The 18031-nt window shown below is 43.9% G+C and overlaps 1 protein-coding gene across 2 annotated transcripts in view; it reads left to right on the top strand.

Annotated features, from left to right (window-relative positions):
- The window catches only part of RASGEF1B (RasGEF domain family member 1B), a 63782-nt gene that overhangs the window by 15162 nt on the left and 30589 nt on the right, over positions 1-18031 (top strand). For both annotated transcript variants that reach the window (XM_058192945.1, XM_058192943.1), the window contains exons 2-3: positions 14146-14328; positions 17628-17750. In XM_058192945.1, the coding sequence (XP_058048928.1) occupies positions 14152-14328; positions 17628-17750 (300 nt within the window). In that variant the 5' untranslated portion in view covers positions 14146-14151. The remainder of the gene's footprint in view (positions 1-14145; positions 14329-17627; positions 17751-18031) is intronic.

Here is an 18031-nt window from a genome sequence, read left to right as displayed (position 1 = left end):
CCTCATTTTGCAACCTCTCCTGCCACGGCGGTTAAATGAATCACTTGCAGTTGTTAAGTTAGCAACACGGTTGTTAAGTGAATCCGGCTTCCCCATTGACATTGCTTGTCAGAAGGTCACAAAAGGGGATCACCTCATCCCCCCCCCCAGAACACTACAACCGTCATAAATATGAGTCAGCTGACAAGCGGCTGAATGTTGATCACATGACCCAGGGGAAGTTGCAACAGTTGTAAGTGTGAAAAACGGTCATAAGTCACTTCTTTTCAGTGTGGTTGTAACTTGGATCGGACACTGATTGAACTGTTGTAAGTCAAGGACTACATGGCGGGGGAGGAAGGAGTGTATTAAGTATATTCGTGGCCTTGAGTTATTTATGAAAATAATAAGGGTGGGATATAAATTAGATAAATAAACTTGGTACATTTTGTTTCTCCCATTCCTAAACTCCATGAATCTTCATGCTATCTTAGTGCAGCTGGAAATTCATCTTAGATTGCTTGTCATTACATTGCTTTTCATCCTAGCCTACAGAAATATCTTGAGGATACAGATTCACCAAACCCATAGAGTTATGGCTGTGGGTACCCAGGGCAAGTGTATTTTGAGAGTTTTTGATTATTTACATTGGAGTTCTCCAAACTTGGCAACTTTAAGACTTGTGGTCTGCAACTCCCAGAATTCCCCACTAGCTGAGGAATTCTGGGAGTTGAAGTCCACAAATCTTAAAAAGTTGCCAAGTTTAGAGAGCCCTGATTTACATGATGCAATATTTTCGTTTTCATCCTTGTTTTCCTATTTTATTAAAAACAACAACAACAACCAGAAGTTTTATCTTTGCAAGTGTTGTGACCCAGCGCCAAGTAGGTAGTAGTAGACGCAATCAGTTCAAAAACAGACTTTATTAGAACAGCTGAGAATTAACTCATTCTTAGCGTAGTCAAAATTAAATCAAAACAAATTCTTCGTAACACAACTCTTCAGTCTTCTCACCAACCTTGGTCTAATTAGGCAAACTGCCAAAGGCTTTTCTTGGCAAAAGTTCAAAAGCAGAAGACGTCGACAAGAAATGAATGCAGCAAGACAAGGAACAAGTCTATCAACATTGTTTTCCAACAAAGAGCCCAAACGCCGTTGCTGGTCTTTTAAGCCTTATGGGAGGGGCCAATCATCTCTTGGTCCTACTCCCGAGTCGTCCTGTTTGCTTTAGCTGCTCTTGCCTTCTGGCAGCTCTTCTCATGCATGCATTAGGAACAGGCTCCTCCTGTTCTTCTGCTTCACTACTGTCAGCCTCTGAAGGCTCAGGAGTCCACACATTACTCCCCGATGGCCCTGGCCCCATCTCTGCCTCCAATGCAGAACCCTCATCCAGGCCTTCCCCAGCCTCCAGGACTGGCTCATGTTCTTCCTCAGCCTCATCACTCTCCGACTCCGCTGCCAGCTCCGCAGACTGCTGGTGGACCACAACAGCAAGGAGCAGCCATAGCCAAAAATTGAAATTGCCGCTTTCGTTGTTTTGCAAGTGAATGCTGCTTCCTGCTCCCGTGTTTCTTCCTTTAGGACTTTTGGTGCTTTTTCTCTCACACTGGGTGCTCCTCACTCACAATAAGAACCCCACATGCCTAGTATTGCCAGGTCCTGCAATTGTCTTGGACAAGAGGGATATCACTAGTATTGTGCAAGTCAGCTAGGATTTGTTTCAAATTGGCTATTCAGAGGTGATAGGATTAGAGTCGAATTGATTCAGTTTAATGGAAGATTCAACAATAAGCTCTAAAGAGAATATGTCAGAATGCTTTCAAGGGTTTCATTTATATATGTATGTATGTATGTATGTATGTATGTATGTATGTATGTATGTATATTTGGCAGAACGGGGTGAAAATGATAGGGATGTTAAACCCCTTAGAGGCTGCCACTAATCCTGCAAAATTTCAACTGGATTGCTTCAAAGGTTTCACTACATCTTAAAAATATTTCCTTGAGACTATTTTTTTAAAGACAGAATTAATGGGGATGAGAAGAGGAGAGCAGCCTATACGCTGTCCAGTAAGAAATCTGTAGCAGGGGTCCCCAACCCCGGTCCGTGGACTGGCACCGAGCCACGGATGCCCAAAACCGGTCCACACGAACAAGTGAACCCCGATCCGTGGGATGCAGGCCACCCATGAAACCATGTCCCCTCCGGTCCATAGAAAAACCTCTCACGGAACCGGTCTCTGGTGGCCAAAAGTTTGGGGACCTGGAGCTGCTGGTCTATAATCTTGACCTTGTTTCTTGGAAGCCCCCTGGGAAAGTCACAAACAGGAGTCACATGACCCTGGAATGCTGCATGCATCAAAAATACATGCTGGTTGCCCAACACCCATTTTGAACATGTCAATGTGGGGATGCTGCCATGATCATAAGGGTGAGGACTGGTCATAGGTCACTTCTTCATTTAACCCTTGTTAAATGACTAGTTGTAAGTCGAGGACTAGCTGTATCCCGTTTTATTTAAACTAACCAAACTACCGAGTTTCCCCGAAAATAAGACTATGTCTTATATTCATTTTTGCTCCTAATTTGCTCCGAAATTAGGGCTTATTTTCTTGTTAGGTCTTATTTTGGGGAAAATAACAGTACTAAATGCATCCATCTGGCTGACAATCTTAACTGGGGCTTATTTTGGGGGGTAGGGCTTATATTATGAGCATCCTGAAAAATCATGCTAGGATTTATTGTCCGGTTGGGTCTTATTTTCAGGGAAACAGGGTAATTCTCTGACTTAAAAAAATCAACATTTAAAAATATTTTTTAAGAAGTAGGCACTTACAAATCTACCACTCCCATTTTTAATGAGAACCTTTAAAATCTGGCCACGTACGATCATTTAATTAGTGATGGGAGCAGTGACATTCTTCGCAACTAATGCCAAGCTAAGAATGAAGCGTGTGTTGTTGGTTTTTTTGCTTTGTTTTGAGTTGAATTGGCATGAATTGTTCATCTGATTTGATTAAAAAAAATTGATTAAATTTGATTAAATAAAAAAAATCTCCTGGCTGTAGGGTAGGATTTCATGTGAATCAGGCTTTTCTGAGACAGACTTTTGAAAAGCAAACCTGAGTTTAAGTAGCTTTGATTAGCAGTAGTTGCAAATTAGGGGGGAGATGGAATTCTATAAAAACAGAACGTGTGGTTTATCATGTGTATTCATTCCTTACAGAGCATTTAATGTGTGCCAGTGGGTTCACAAAAAAAAAAGACAATAGAACATTATCTCATCATTCATCATCTTCATTTAATGACCCCATAATCCCTTGCTGGGTGGAGTCTGGGGAACTGAATGGAGCAAGCAGAGTTTTTTAATGGCTGAATGCCCTTCCTGTCGCCAGTGTGGAGGTTTAGTTCAGCAGATATATTTCTCAGTCTGCTCAGAGAGAGAAATATCTGCTTCTACCTAGGATCAAACTCACAGCCTCCTGATTGGATTTACCTCTGCTTAGATGCACAAGCTGGATTCACACATGGAAGAATAGAGCTTGATTTGTTTGGTTTAGTATCTTGTATAAATGCGGACAACTTTAGTCGACAGTCTGGTTTAACTCTGAGCTCCTTGGTGCTCTTTGAACTTGGTGGGTTTTTTTTGCAGATGTTTCATTACCAAACTAGGCAACGTCATCAGGTTCAACCCTGAGTTGCAAATATTATCTACTATGGAGCAGAGTTGGCATTCACTTACCTTCGCTATCGGTTCACAAATGTGAGCACGTACACCGCCTCCACGGATGCGCAGAGCTTTCTGTGCATGTGCAGAGGGTCAAAAAATGGAATGCGATGACGTCCGGGTGAGTGGGCGGGGCCTCCTGTCACCGGCACTACCGGTTTGTGAGATCTGGATAGAGCCGCCTGAATTTCACCACTTGCTATGGAGACCAGTTAAAACAAGCTGCTGTTTAGGGTAACTTGAGTTCTCAACCACTTAGAAACCTTTCCACTTTGGGTTCAAAGAAGGAACCAAATAAAGTCAACATCTGGGATCTGAATGGAGATAATAGGCAGAAAATGCAGGTGTGAAGCTTGTGCCTTCTCTTCAAGATGGGCTTTTGTTTGAAACGGCTTCCTTGCCAGCTGCTTGGTCGTAAATAATGTCTCGGTAAGACAAGATGCTACAGGGAGCCCATGGAGTTAGGGCATGCTTTGCTTGGCATTGGCTATTCTCAGATCTATTGTGTATGCCTTTCCAATTAATTCAGTCCATAAATCACCTGAGCTTTCCTTGGTAAAAGGAGAAATAGCTGGCTGAATTTTTCCAGGGTTTTTGGAGGATGATAGGACTGTATGTAAGTCCTTCTAGCACAGGGGGTCAGCAATTATGGCAACTTTTATGACCTGTGGACTTCAACTCCCAGAATTCCTGAGCCAGGATGGCTGGCTAAGGAACTCTGGGAGTTGAAGTCCACAAGTCTTAAAAGAGCCAAGTTTGCAGACCCCTGGTCTATTCCAAATGAAGCATCATGCAATCCTGGTAGCAACCAACCATGGTGAATAAAAGAGATACACTATAATCACTGAAGAAACCCTAACGCATTCTACAGCTAGTCCTCGACTTAGAACAGTTCATTTAGTGACCACTCGGAGTTACAACGGCCCTGAAAAAAGTGGCTTATGACCATTTATCACGCGTAACGACTGTTGCAACATCCCCATGGTCACGTCAATAAAATTCAGATGCTTGGCCATTGACTCATATTTACAATGGTTTGCCGTGTCCAGGGGTCATGTGATCCCCTTTGGCGACCTTCCGACAAGGTCAGTTCAATGGGGAGACCAGGTTCGCCTAACAGCCTTGTTAACGAATTCACCAACCGCAGTGATTCACTTAACAAATGCGTTAAGAAAAGTCGCAAAATGGGGCAAAACTCACTTAACAAATTTCTCACGTAACAACATAAATTTTGTGCTCAGTTGGGGTCATCCTGTATTAATAACTGGTTTGGGATGGAATGCTTAAGTCACAGCATAGAATATTTGGCTTGGATGATCCCAGATAAGCAGGGATTAATACCAGACAAACAATTCACCCATGGGTTGGTTCCAGGGGTGAAATCCAGCAGGTTCTGGAGAACCGGTAGCAGAAATTTTGAGCAGTTCAGAGAACCGGTAGCAGGAATTTTGAGTAGTTCTGAGAACCGGCAAATACCACCTCTGGCTGGCCCCAGAGTGGGGTGGGAATGGAGATTTTGCAGTAACCTTTCCCTGGAGTGGGATGGGAATGGAGATTTTGCAGTATCCTGCAAGCCGGGTTTGCGGATTGACAAGCCGAGATCCCCTGCCACGCCCACCAAGCCACGCTCACCAAGCCACGCCCACAGAACAGGTAGTAAAAAAAATTGGATTTCACCACTGGTTGGTTCATACATCCTATACAGTCCACTATCTTTTAATGCCTTCACTTAACCATTGTTTGGAAGATTTGAGTTTTGGTAGGCAAGGCCAAGTCATCTAAGGGCCAGGAGAAGGTTTGCATGCATTGCCATGCGGATAGATGGGTGCGAAGCTCTTAGGGACCACACTTAACCATTTCAAGGAGGGCTTTTAGCATCTTTAGATTTCTACCTGTTTGACTTGCGGAGGGTTTTCCTTTGATTTTATACATGGCATTATTGTCACTCTTGGCTGGGCTTATCTGGGCCTGTTTTTATTGTGGTTTGTTTCTCCTTTTAATCTCCAGTATACCCGATAGAGAACTCAAATTCTTGGTGAGTTGAAGTGTCATAAAGAACAGGGGGATAACTGTATAGAATAGAATAGAATAGAATAGAATAGAATAGAACAGAACAGAACAGAATTTTATTGGCCAATAAAATTCTAATTCTAATTCTAATAGAATAGAACAGAACAGAATAGAATAGAATTTTTATTGGCCAAGTGTGATTGGACACACAAGGAATTTGTCTTGGTGCATATGCTCTCAGTGTACATAAAAGAAAAGATACGTTTATCAAGGTACAACATTTACAACACAATTGATGGTCAATATATCAATATAAATCATAAGGATTACCAGCAACAAGTTATAGTCATACAGTCATAAGTGGAAAGAGATTGGTGATGGGAACTATGAGACGATTAATAGTAGTGCAGATTCAGTAAATAGTTTGACAGTGTTGATGGAATTATTTGTTTAGTAGAGTGATGGCCTTAGGGAAAAAACTGTTCTTGTGTCTAGTTGTTCTGGTGTGCAGTGCTCTATAGCGTCGTTTTGAGGGTAGGAGTTGAAACAGTTTATGTTCAGGATGCGAGGGGTCCGTAAATATTTTCACGGCCCTCTTCTTGATTCGTGCAGTATACAGGTGTAAGAGTTAGAATGAGAAAGTATGGCAAAATCTTTCATGAAAGAGACTATATCCTGTACCTATGAATTGATCAGTTTCTAAATTGCGGGCGCCCTCTGTGCTTGGTGGTTTTCTTGCAGATGTTTCATTGCACAACTAAGTTAACACCATCAGAGACAATAAAAAGCTAAAAAAGAAAAAAAAGCTAAGAACACAACCTCTTCATCAGCCTACGCCCAGATAAGCAGGGATTAATACCAGACAAACAATCAAGGAAAAAACAAACAAACCAATATCCTAATCAAAGGGAAAACCCACACTCCCACCAACACAGGCAGGGCAAGCTACTGTTTGGGGAGGAAACTCCACACTCCCTTATACCTGATGTTGTTACCTGTTTGGGAAATGAAACGCCTGCGGGCAAAGAACCAAGCTCAGAGACCGCCATAAGGACCGCACAGTTCACCCATTGACCTGCAAATATTCTCCTCTATTAATTTCTAGGTTACCTCTTCCTCCTCCTCTCTCTCGCCCTCTCTCTTTTTTAAAATTTTCTTTTAAGGATCTTTTCCTTCCAAAGCATTCTTAGACTGGTTCCTTCCAGCTTCTTTCTTTTAAGGGTCCTAGCTTTGTTGCATTACCCCCGCTAAGGTTCGCTTTCTTCTGTTACCGCATGGGCACGTGGAAGCCTTTCCTTCAGGGCCCCCTCCTGACCTATTTTGCGGCTGGGAAGAATCCAATCCCCCAGTTGAACAGCTGCTCCCAGGGATGAATGTGACTTTTTCAAAGATCTTTTGCCTGCTGCCCTCCCTTATTTTGATGCAAATCTCCTTTGGCATTTTGAAAAGAGGGATTAGCAGAAGGGAGAGTGGGGGTGGGAGTGTCCCCACAGGGTGGGAAGGCTCCCCTCCCTGTGTCCTGTATTCCCTATGCAGCAAGTTTTGCTTTCTCTTATTGTTTACTGGCTGTATCCTTGGTTGGGGGTGGGGGAGAGATGGGGGCTTTTGAAAGCTTGCTTTGTTCCGAACCTGCTGCCAGCAGCAAGCCAGCCTTTTGAATTCTTTGTGCACGGGCTGTGTTTTCCTTTTTTGGGGGGTGGGGGGGGTGGAGGTTTAAAATGTCCCTAGGAATCTGGCTAATAACTTAATAGCTTCTCTACTCCTACTGCAAATGCTTTGTCTGCCGCTGAGTGGACAGATGGAGGCCAAAAAGAAAAAAACAGATTTCTCTGTAGGCTGCCCCATTAGCTCTGGCTTTTCAAAAAAAAAATATCAGGTGTTTTCCCAGCTTGTCTTCCCTTGGTTTCATTTATGCTTGGAGGAGCTTGCTTCCACCTTTCACCTCGTGGCTGGTCGCTGTAAGGAGAAGGATATGTATGGCATAATGGCTGGGAGGAAAGAGGTGGGGGGGACACACACATTCAGGCTCTTTATGGGCGCCTGGGTGTGCAGTTTGCCAAGGTTGCCTTCCCAGCAGCTGGCCTGCGCAAATGAGGCTTTGCCATTTGGAGAATTGTTCCTGGTTAATTGGGGGAGTGGCAACTGTGCCGGGAATAAGGGGGTACATGTGCATTCCCATATGTGCTTAGAAAAAAGGTTACAACCCAGGTTGTGTAGCTAGAAAACCTTGGGAAGGATCAGGGACAGGTGGTCCTTGACTTGTATACCCATTATGTTCTGACCCCACCCCACCAACACGACATTTTAAATCAAGGATCCCTTTATTAGGAGCGCCAGCAGCCCCGGCAAAAAGTTTCTCTCTCAACACAGGCTAACAAGTCTGACCGGCAGGGAGAAGAATAGTTTGCCACACCTATTCGTGTCCACCCCCTGCCTTCTATCGCCAGAGCTAGGGTGGAGCTTCGCTAGCAGCGGTGGCTCTTCGTCCCAAGGACCAGCCCATGGATTTCCACTGCTCTCCTCTCCTCTGCCTTCTGCATATCCACACATCAGGCACTGGACCCAGCTGTTCCTCCTCTTCCTCATCAGCCACCTGCAGACCTGGTGGCTGTTGGCTCTCCATCTGAGGGCTGATGGATGGCCCAGGCTCCACCTCTCTCTCTCTCTCTCTCTCTCTCTCTGCTAGCTCCATTCCCTCTTCTCCCTCGGAGCTCTCAGGTTGCCTTGAGGCTGACCCTAACTCCCACACCACCTCCTCCTCCTCCGATATGGCTGCTGGAGGGGCTGGCGGACGACAGGCCACAACACATTCTCTTAGCGACTGCTTGAATTACAACGGCCTGAGAAATGGGATTTACAACCAGTCCTTGCCCTTATGAGCATCACTGCATCGCCAGAGTTGCATGGTCAAAATTCAGATGCTTAGCAACTGGCATGTATTTACAATGGTGGCAGCATCCCAGGGTCATCTGACTCCCATTTGCAACCTTCTCAGCCAGCTTCTGGCAAGGAAAATCAATTGGATGGTAGTCAGATTCATTTAATAACTGCAGCGATTTGCTTAGCAACCGTGGCAAAATGACATGACTCACTTAACAACCGCTTTGACTAGCAATTTAAATGATTGCTTGTGGTCCTAAATCAAGAACTACCTATAATTGGGGAATGTAGTTAGGGTGGTCTTATTTTTGGAGCCCAGCAGTTTCCTTATGACAAAGGACTCAGCTGGGGCTCCGTAATGCTATGACATTGAGCTGTTGTCTGAATGCTGTGAACTCCAGGGTTAAAAGTCTTGGGTCCATACCTTCCTGTTGGGATGAAGGAGGCCCAGATCCAGGGGTGAAATGCTCCCGGTTCGGACCGGATCACCTGATCTGGTAGTGATGGCGGCGGGTGGTTCGGAGAACTGGCAGCAAAAATCCCTGGCCTCCCTCCCGCCCCAGCTGAGCCACGCAATCATCAGAGGTTTTGTTTTTTTTACTTTTAAAAGCATTTTTTCTTTAGCCAAAAAAATGCTTTTAAAAGTAAAAAAAAAAAGCCTCTGATGATCGTGCAGCTCAGCTGGGATTGTCAGAACCCTTTAAAAGCATTTTTTCTACAACCTGTTCGGCCGAAGAGGTTGTAAAAAAAAGCTTTTAAAAGGCTCCTCTGGCAATCCCAGCTGAGTGGCCTGATCAGCCAAAGAGGTTGTAAAAAAAAAACGCTTTCAAAAGGTTCTGGCGATCAGGCAACTCAGCTGGGATCGTCAGAACCCTATAAAAGCATTTTTTCTACGACCTGTTCGGCGGAAGAGGTTGTAGAAAAAATGCTTTTAAAAGGCTCTTCTGGCAATCTCAGCTGAGTTGCCTGATCATCACAAGCTTTTAAAAGCATTTTTTACAACCTCTTTGGCCGAAGAGGTTGTAGAAAAAATGCTTTTAAAAGTAAAAAAAAAAAATGTTGGCCATGCCCACCCAGTCACATTACAACCCCAAGCCATGCCCACAGAACTGGTAGTAACAAATTTTACATTTCACCCCTGCCCAGATCCTAGTTTCCAACTTCGGATTTTGTTTTCCTGATCCTTAGAATCAAAATTGTGTGAAGTATCAGTACCATTTTATAACTCCTTAGTAAGACCACACCTGGAATACTGCTTCCAGTTTTGGTCACCACATTACAAAAAAGATGTTAAGGCTTTGGAAAAAGAGCAGAGAAGAGCAACTAAGGTGATTAAAGGGCTGGAGATTAAAACGTATAAAGAACTGTTGCAGGAACTGGATATTGTTCGTCTAGGAAAGAAGGATTAGGGATGACATGATAGCAGTATTCCAGTTTTGAGGGACAGCCACAAAGAAGAGGGGGGGGTCAACCTATTTTCCAAAGCACCAGAGGACAGGACAAGAAACAATGGATGGAAAATAATCAAGGAGAGAAGCCACCGGGAATTAAGGAGAAATTTCCTAACAGTGAGAACAATTAATCAGAAGTTGTGAGTGCTTCATCGCTGGAGGTTTTTAAGAGATTGGACAGCTATTTGTCTGAAATTGTATATTGATCTCCTGCCTGATCAGGGGGCTGGACTAGAAACCTCCCAGAACCCTTCCAAGTCTATTCTGATTGAATTGAATTCTTTACATCAGGGGTGTCTAACCTGGGCAACTTTAAGACTCGTGGACTTCAACTCCCAGAATTCATGGCTGGCTGGAGAATTCTGAGAGTTGAAGTCCATAAGTCTTAAAATTGCCCAGGTTGGACATTCCTGCTTTAACATGGAGGCCTGTCTGATTTATTGGTTTGATCTTAGATTAAATGCCTATATATGGCATTTTAACCAGTCCGCCTAGAGGTAAATGAGCAGCCTCTGATGTTTGAAATGTTTCAAGAAGCTCCTGATGGATTGCTGATTCATTCTTTCTGCTGCATGGCTGTGACACGGCCATGTAAGATGAGTAGAAGGTCATGAGTTGTGCAGAGTCTTTGAGAGTGTGCAAGCTTGCATGTAGATTTGCAGAGAAAATCAGTGTTTGGAGAGAGGCTAGGGAAAATGGGAGTTGAAATCTAACACACCTGCGGGGCACCAGACTGGGGAAATTTGGATTAAATGGGACTTACAACCAGTTGGGGAAGGGTGTTGCCTTCTTTTCCCCTAAAATTATTTGTGCCCCTGATTTTGCCAGTTGTGGACAGGGGTGTCAAACTCGCGGCCTCACATTGCCGTCACGTGACATATTGTGCTGTTTTCCCCCTTTGCGGAGCTGGGGTGGGCGTGGCCTGTGTACGATACATCTGGCCCGCGGGCTGCCAGTTTGACACCCCTGCTGTAGGAGAAGGAGCAGCAGAGCTGGGGGAGGAATCAAAAGAGGACTCAGCCTAGAATCTGTACGTAGCCACAAACAAAGTCCAACCCTTCTTGAATTCCATTGGCCCTTATCTAGCACCAAAATAATGCTAATCCTTAGTTGAGTAGATAGATTCCTATGCATAGATAGGCCTGAGCAATAAAGCAGCTTTGGTGCTGGTCTGGTCTGGTCACATTCAGTGGTGGGTTGCTACCGGTTCTCCCCGGTTCGGGAAAGCCAGTAGTGGAGATGTTGATGTGACAGCGAACCGGTTCCCTCCGACCGTCATCTGGGCCCTCCTGCCCACCCCTGCGCTATACCTACCTTTATTCCTTCATGTTTAGCCCAGCTGAAAGGCACGACAGAGCGGATTGCAATGCCTCAGCTGTTCAGCTATTTAATGCGTTTGCACGAAGCGAAGCGATCGCGTGCAAAGCGCGTGCGTGAAGCGAACCGGAGATAACAACGGTTAGAACCCACCACTGGTCACGTTGTGTCTTAACTTAAGACTCTAACGACTTAACGATCAAAATTCCAATTCCAAATGTGGTCGTAAGTTGAAGACCATCCGTATGGTTGCAAAAGCACTCTGCACAGTAGGAGTTGTCCCTAGGAGTTGACCTTGACTTGAGAGAGCCTACATTTATTAACCAAGTTCTAACCAGGCCATGTCGTTGGCTTCTGTGAACTGTGGTATTTTGCTAAGAACAATAATATCATTTTTATTACGCTCAGCGATGGGAGGAAATTTCAAGAATGTATGGAAAGAGAAACAATGTTTGTTCTGAGATGCCAATGCCGTACAAGAGCGCTATTATGCTGCCCTTGAAGAAAAATGCGCCAAGCGCTCAAATTTTATTTACTGCTTACAACAGAGGATTAGCACTGCTGCGTTCCTTGCTAATATTGCACATCTTCAGAATATTTCCTTCGCTACGCGCAGCTTGTAGCTTTAGTTACATGAGCCGGTGCTTCTAGAAAAACTTGATTTTTCCAAAACATCTTATGTTCTCACAACGGGATACCTGCAGCATGACACTATATAAATACAGTTTGCCCAACTTCTCTCATGTAGCTGTGATTTGACTCTATTTGCAATTGAATTTAATGTACTGCAACTGTTTTGGTTTTGAAATATCCTCTTTTGAGAGCAAAACAGCTGCTCGGAAGGCAAAACAATTTGTTTTGGCCACTTGGAAGGTGTTTTGAAGAGGGCATTTCAAACATGGATTGTTTTGTACAATTCCTTTTGAATTGCAAGTTGAACTTTGCAAAGCCACGTAGTAAGAAATTGCTTGAGTTTTTTTTTTTCTTCAGAATGTAACATAATCCCTCAAAAAGCTTACCTCTGACCTAAAAATTTAGGTACAGTTCAAACATCATAACTTATGCAATATGATTTAAGCAAGGAGCGATGGTTCTGTTGAAGATTCCTTTGAGAGCTGATAAAAATAGTTTATCCAGCAGAACGTTAGTTTATCCAAATTACCATTCCTGGAGAAACCTGATGATACGAAAAATTAGTTAATTTACCGATCAAGATCTCAAAGAACTATTGGCTTGATGGTTTGTTGGATCTTTAAAACCCAACTAATTTTTATTGTGTTTGACAAGTTGATGGCATGTAATCAAACTGAATTAACCACCACAACCGCAATCCTACAGATCTACACCACAATTCATAATACAGTCCTTGATTTATGACCGCAGTTGAGCCCATCATTTCTGTTGAAAAACACAACAGTTGTTAAGTGAGTTTTTGCCCTATTTTACACCCTTTTGGTCACAGCTCAGCAAATCACTTCCGTCGTTAAGTGAATCATGCAATCTTTAAACGAGTCTGGTTTCTCCCATTGACTTTGCTTTTCAGACATCTGCTGGAAAAGTCACAAATGGTGATCCTATTAGAATTTTAGAGTTTAGAATATGTTATTTGGCCAAGTGTGATTTAGAGACACAAGGAATTTTTCTCCAGGACAGTGCAATTGCCATAAATACATGCTCCCAAATTTTGATTACCTGACCATGGGGATGCTAAAAAAGTCATAAATATAAAAATTAATCATAATTCACTTTTTTTTCAATGGTATTGTAACGTGGGTCACTAAACGAATGATTGTAAGCAGTGGTGAGCTGCTGCCGGTTCAGACCGGTTCAGGCGAACCGGTAGTTCCGACAATCAGCTGACCCCGGCCACCCACCCCGCCCTATCCTGTCATATATTTCCTTCTTTCTGGCTCAGCTGATTCGCATGCCACAACTGATTTCTGCCCCTCTGCTGTTCTACTTATTGGGGCTGCCTTAGAAGATAAGCAGCTGAGCTCAAATTGCTGTATTTTGAACTCTGCGCGCAAGCAGTTAGGTGCGTGCACATTCACAGAACCGGTTGTTAAACCGGTTGCAGCCCACTACTGATTATAAGTCAAGGACTACCTGTATAGTTCTTTGACCTGATTCATTTGGGACCCACATGTTGGCCAAGTCTCCTGGCTTCTCAGCAGTGGTGAAATGTAAAATTTGTTACTACCGGTTCTGTGGGCGTGGCTTGGTTGGGGGGGGTTTAATGTGACTGGGTGGGCGGGGCCAACTCTTTTTTTTTACTTTTAAAAGCATTTTTTCTATAACCTCTTCCGCCGAAGTGGTTGTTAAAAAGTGGTTTTAAGAGGTTCTGACGATCCCAGCTGAGTTGCTTGATTGTCAGAACTTTTTAAAAGCATTTTTTCTACAACTTCTTCGGCTGAAAAGGTTGTAGAAAAAAATGCTTTTAAAGGGTTCTGACAATCCCAGCTGAGCCGCATGATCATCGGAGGCTTATTTTATTTTTAAAAGCATTTTTTCAGCCGAAGAAAAAATGCTTTTAAAAGTAAAACAAAACAACCCTTTGATGATCACGTGGCTCAGCTTGGCATGGGCGGGGGAGGGGGCAGAGATTTTTGCTATCGGTTCTCTGAACCACCCGCCACCATCGCTACCGGATCGGGTGATCCAGTCTGAACCGGGAGCATTTCACCCCTGCTTCTCAGCCATAAAAGAGTTTGGCTAAACTGTGACAACAGCCTTAAACCATCCGACTGACTCTAATGTTTTCTTGTGGCTGTTTTTCCTCAGGAAAGTATGCCCCAGACGCCTCCCTTCGCAGCCATGTTTGACAGCAGTGGCTACAGCCGATACCTGTTCCAGTCCAAAGAGGACAGCTGTGAAGGGCTGTATTACCATGACAACAATTTGCTGTCGGGATCTTTGGAAGCTCTCATCCAGCACTTGGTGCCCACTCTCGATTACTACCCAGATGTAAGTCTTCTCTATTTGCAAATGAAATCCGCTCACCCTGCTGTGTCAGAAGTGGAAGGGCAAGGCAAGGTGCCACAAGGCATTTGCATTAGAGAGAACAACTAGAGAGTAGGCCTTGCCAGCTCCAGTTTCACAGTGTATTTCTTTTCCTTTTCATTATTTATATCCACGACGCATTTTGTAAGTTGATCAAAATATAAAATACGGAAGTACAAAGAAAAATGAAGCTAAGGGGAAAATAAGGGAGGAAAAGGGGAAGAGAGAAAAGTGTAGGGTAAGGTATCCCAAAGGTGCTTTTTCAAACTGGGCTTTCTTGGTTTTTCCTTGAAGTCGTTTTGCTTCTCATCCAAGAAGCTTCTTCAGTCCCGACAGGCGAACTTCAGTTCTCTGGAGGAGAGCAAAACATCTTCAAAGATAAACCAAGAGAGGCCAGTTGCCTTTCGAGAAAGTACCTCTGGGACAACCATGAACCTGAAGGACTGAGAAACTCTGTAGACATGTATGGTAAGTTGGAAAAGAAAAATAAAAGGCATTGACTTCCGACTCCTTTGGTGCAGTAGAATAAGGTACTAACATAAAACCTCAACTTTTTACTTTTATATGATCTGGCCTCCAGGCCTTGAGTTTGACCCTCCTGGTCTTAGAGAAGAGGGGAGCATAGTTTCCACTCGAGGTGGAGAAATGGTTGATCCTCCTACCACCTTGCTCACTGAAGTTGCTCTCAAGCTGAGCTCAGTCCCTAGCGATATACAGGCACAGATTCATGCCGTTTTCTTGGCAAAATACACAAATGGTTACTTCCTTCTTCTTTTTTACTTCCCAGTTTAAAACGCAGCCGTCATTATGAAGTCTCCCATCTATGTAATAAGCAGAGTTGGCCCCAATGACCTTTTACATTCAGCCAAAGTCAGCTATGTAAATCACAGAACTGGACGGATAAATACAAATGCAGCTTTAGTATCACATTTTTCCAATGCAAATCAACCTCATCAGGCTAGTTTAAAGTTTCAGAAGAAGGATTGAGACTGGATACATCTCCTCATTTTGGGTGATGGCTTCAAAGTACTGTAAAATTGCTGTCTATTTTGCTAACTTCAAACAAGGTCTGATCAGTGCCAGCTTGATATTATTCCATTTGAGTACTTTCCTTTCACTCGGTTCATATCAAAACCAACTCTTGTTATGGGAATCGCTTCGTGTTTTGAGAAACAATTGTTGTTGTGTCTTCTCGGAAATCTTTATTCTATATGCTTCAAAAACTAAAATCTTCCAGAGCAAATTCTTCTGCCTGCTTTGGAATTCATGCACCCCATCCGTCATGTCTTTCTTACACAAATACACAGAACTGCTAAACTAGTAATCTTGATGACAATATGGTAACCACTTTCTTCCATACAACGCCGCTATTCCAGTGTCCTAAAATTAGGTGAGGCTAGGAAATTCCTTGCAAACTTTTCTAAGATAGTTTAAAAAAAAAAAATTCTGCAACTTAAATTCTTCAAGACGAGCAGCTTCCCAAGTTTTCATGAGTCTAAATCGTGGATTAATCCTAATGACATCAATTATATATGAGCTGACTATATGCAGCGTATGCCTCTTTTTCAGATTAGCACAAGCCCATTCCTCTTCCCACAAATCATATGGCATACTAAAAAGGCTTGAAGGTGTTTTTTTTTTCTTTGTGCTAGACCAGTGTTGGGGAACCTTTTCGGCACTGAGTGCCAAAATGGGGGAGCGGGGGTGGGGGTGGGGAGCAGGAAACTGGAAGAGCAGCCGCCTGGTGTATATGCGCGTACCCGGAAGTTGGTCTTCCAGTTTCAGGTGCGCGCATGTCTACTGGGCAGCTGCTCTTCCGATTTCTGGAGCTCCCGCACACGTGAAGACCGGCTGGCCAACACACCAGAACCCACAACGGCTTGCGTGACCAGAGAGATGGCTCTGCATGCCATTTCCGGCATGCGTGCCATAGGCTTCGCCATCACGGTGCTAGACTCTAATAAGCATAAGATGCAGTGTGTCTTCTCTTAGCTTTCAATAGGAAATATATACCATGGGGTACAGATAGTCATTGACTTACGACCATAATGGAGCCCAGAATCAGACATGATTCAAAACTGTGCAACATGTGAAATTTAACAATCTCTTGTGATTTGGCCCATTTTTTAAATTATTTCTCAGGAGGTTGCGGTGCCATACTTCAGTGAAGTAGAGGGCCCAACAGATGCGAATCCTTATTGCTGATTCATGCCTTGTATATTAGCTTGTACTAGACAGCTGTCGTACTTACTCACAGCCTGGTATCAATCACAAATAGATACTCATCTCTAATTTGCCTTTGATCTGAACAGCAGGTCCTCAGGAACGTGCTGAATGATGGGGCTGTTTCTGCCTTAGGTTTCCTTAAGGTGAAAACGATGTGCTTGATTCCACTGAGGTTCAATTACTCAATTAAGTTGCGCAATATTTTCAAAACGCTCCTGTTGCCTTACAAAGCTGATTCATGCTCACACACGGAAGCGTAGAATAAGTTGAATAACACCCTTCTGGATAGCTCATGCGGGTTTGGTCAAACTCCGGAAGCCCAGTGGAATTTTCCATCCTGTGATTGACTGGGTTGATGCCCTGAAAGCAACAGAAATTCCATGTTGGAAAATTTGCAAGCAGGGTTGGCGATGGTTCACTCCGTGATAAAAATGAAGCCGTTAAATGTCAACACACTTATTGAATGTAGAATTTGTCAGCCACGCTGGCTCGGGAATTCTGGGAGTTGCAGTCCACAGGTTGTAAAGGGGCCATAGTTGCCCGTCTCTGCAATAGAGCCATGGGCTTAGTTAGAAATCAGTGTCAAATCTGTCCACCTAATTCTATAAAAAGATTGTCATCAGCGGTGGGTTTCACATTTTGTTAACACTGGTTTACCCTGCGCCTGTGCGCGCACTTTCTACACATACACCCGGCCTTCCGCACATGTGCTTTGCTCACACACGCATCTTCTGCGCATGCGCACAGCCTCAAAAACGTGCCTAAATATGATAGCATAGAGCCGCGGTGAATGGGCAGGCCCATCCACGATTTCCGCAACCCGTTTGCCCGAACCGGCTGAATACCCTTTCTGATTGTCATATAGCTGAGTAACTGCCCCACCTCGTCTCTTGCCTTATTCAATCAGGATGTGATGTATTCTGAGCAGGTTCTGCAGAGAGTAGCATTTGGTGCAATTAAATTTTAACACCTCTGCAGCACGGTAGCTGAACCAATAAGCAGTGAACTTTATTTCTCTCTCTCTCTTTCTCTTACAGAGAACATACATCTTCACTTTTTTGCTGAGCTCTCGGCTTTTTGTACACCCTTACGAATTAATGGCAAAAGTCTGTCATCTCTGCACCGAGCAGCAGAGGCGAGTGGATTCTGCAACTGATCAAGTAAGTGGCCAGTTAAATCGTCAGATTTTAGGCCTATGCCATAGAATAGAATAGAATAGAATAGAATAGAATAGAATAGAATAGAATAGAATAGAATAGAGCTGGAAGGGACCTTGGAGCATTGGTGAAATCCAAAATTTTGCTACCAGTTCTGTGGGTGTGGCTTGATGGGCGTGGTGTGGCTTGGTGGGCGTGGCAGGGGAAGGATACTGCAAAATCTCCATTCCCACCCCACTCCTGGGGGAAGTATATTGCAAAATTCCCACCCCACTCTGTGGCCA

Source organism: Ahaetulla prasina, chromosome 8, assembly GCF_028640845.1.
Source record: "Ahaetulla prasina isolate Xishuangbanna chromosome 8, ASM2864084v1, whole genome shotgun sequence".
NCBI lineage: Eukaryota > Metazoa > Chordata > Lepidosauria > Squamata > Colubridae > Ahaetulla > Ahaetulla prasina.
Note: the sequence above shows the minus strand (reverse complement) of the source record. Positions and strands in the feature narration are given on the sequence as shown.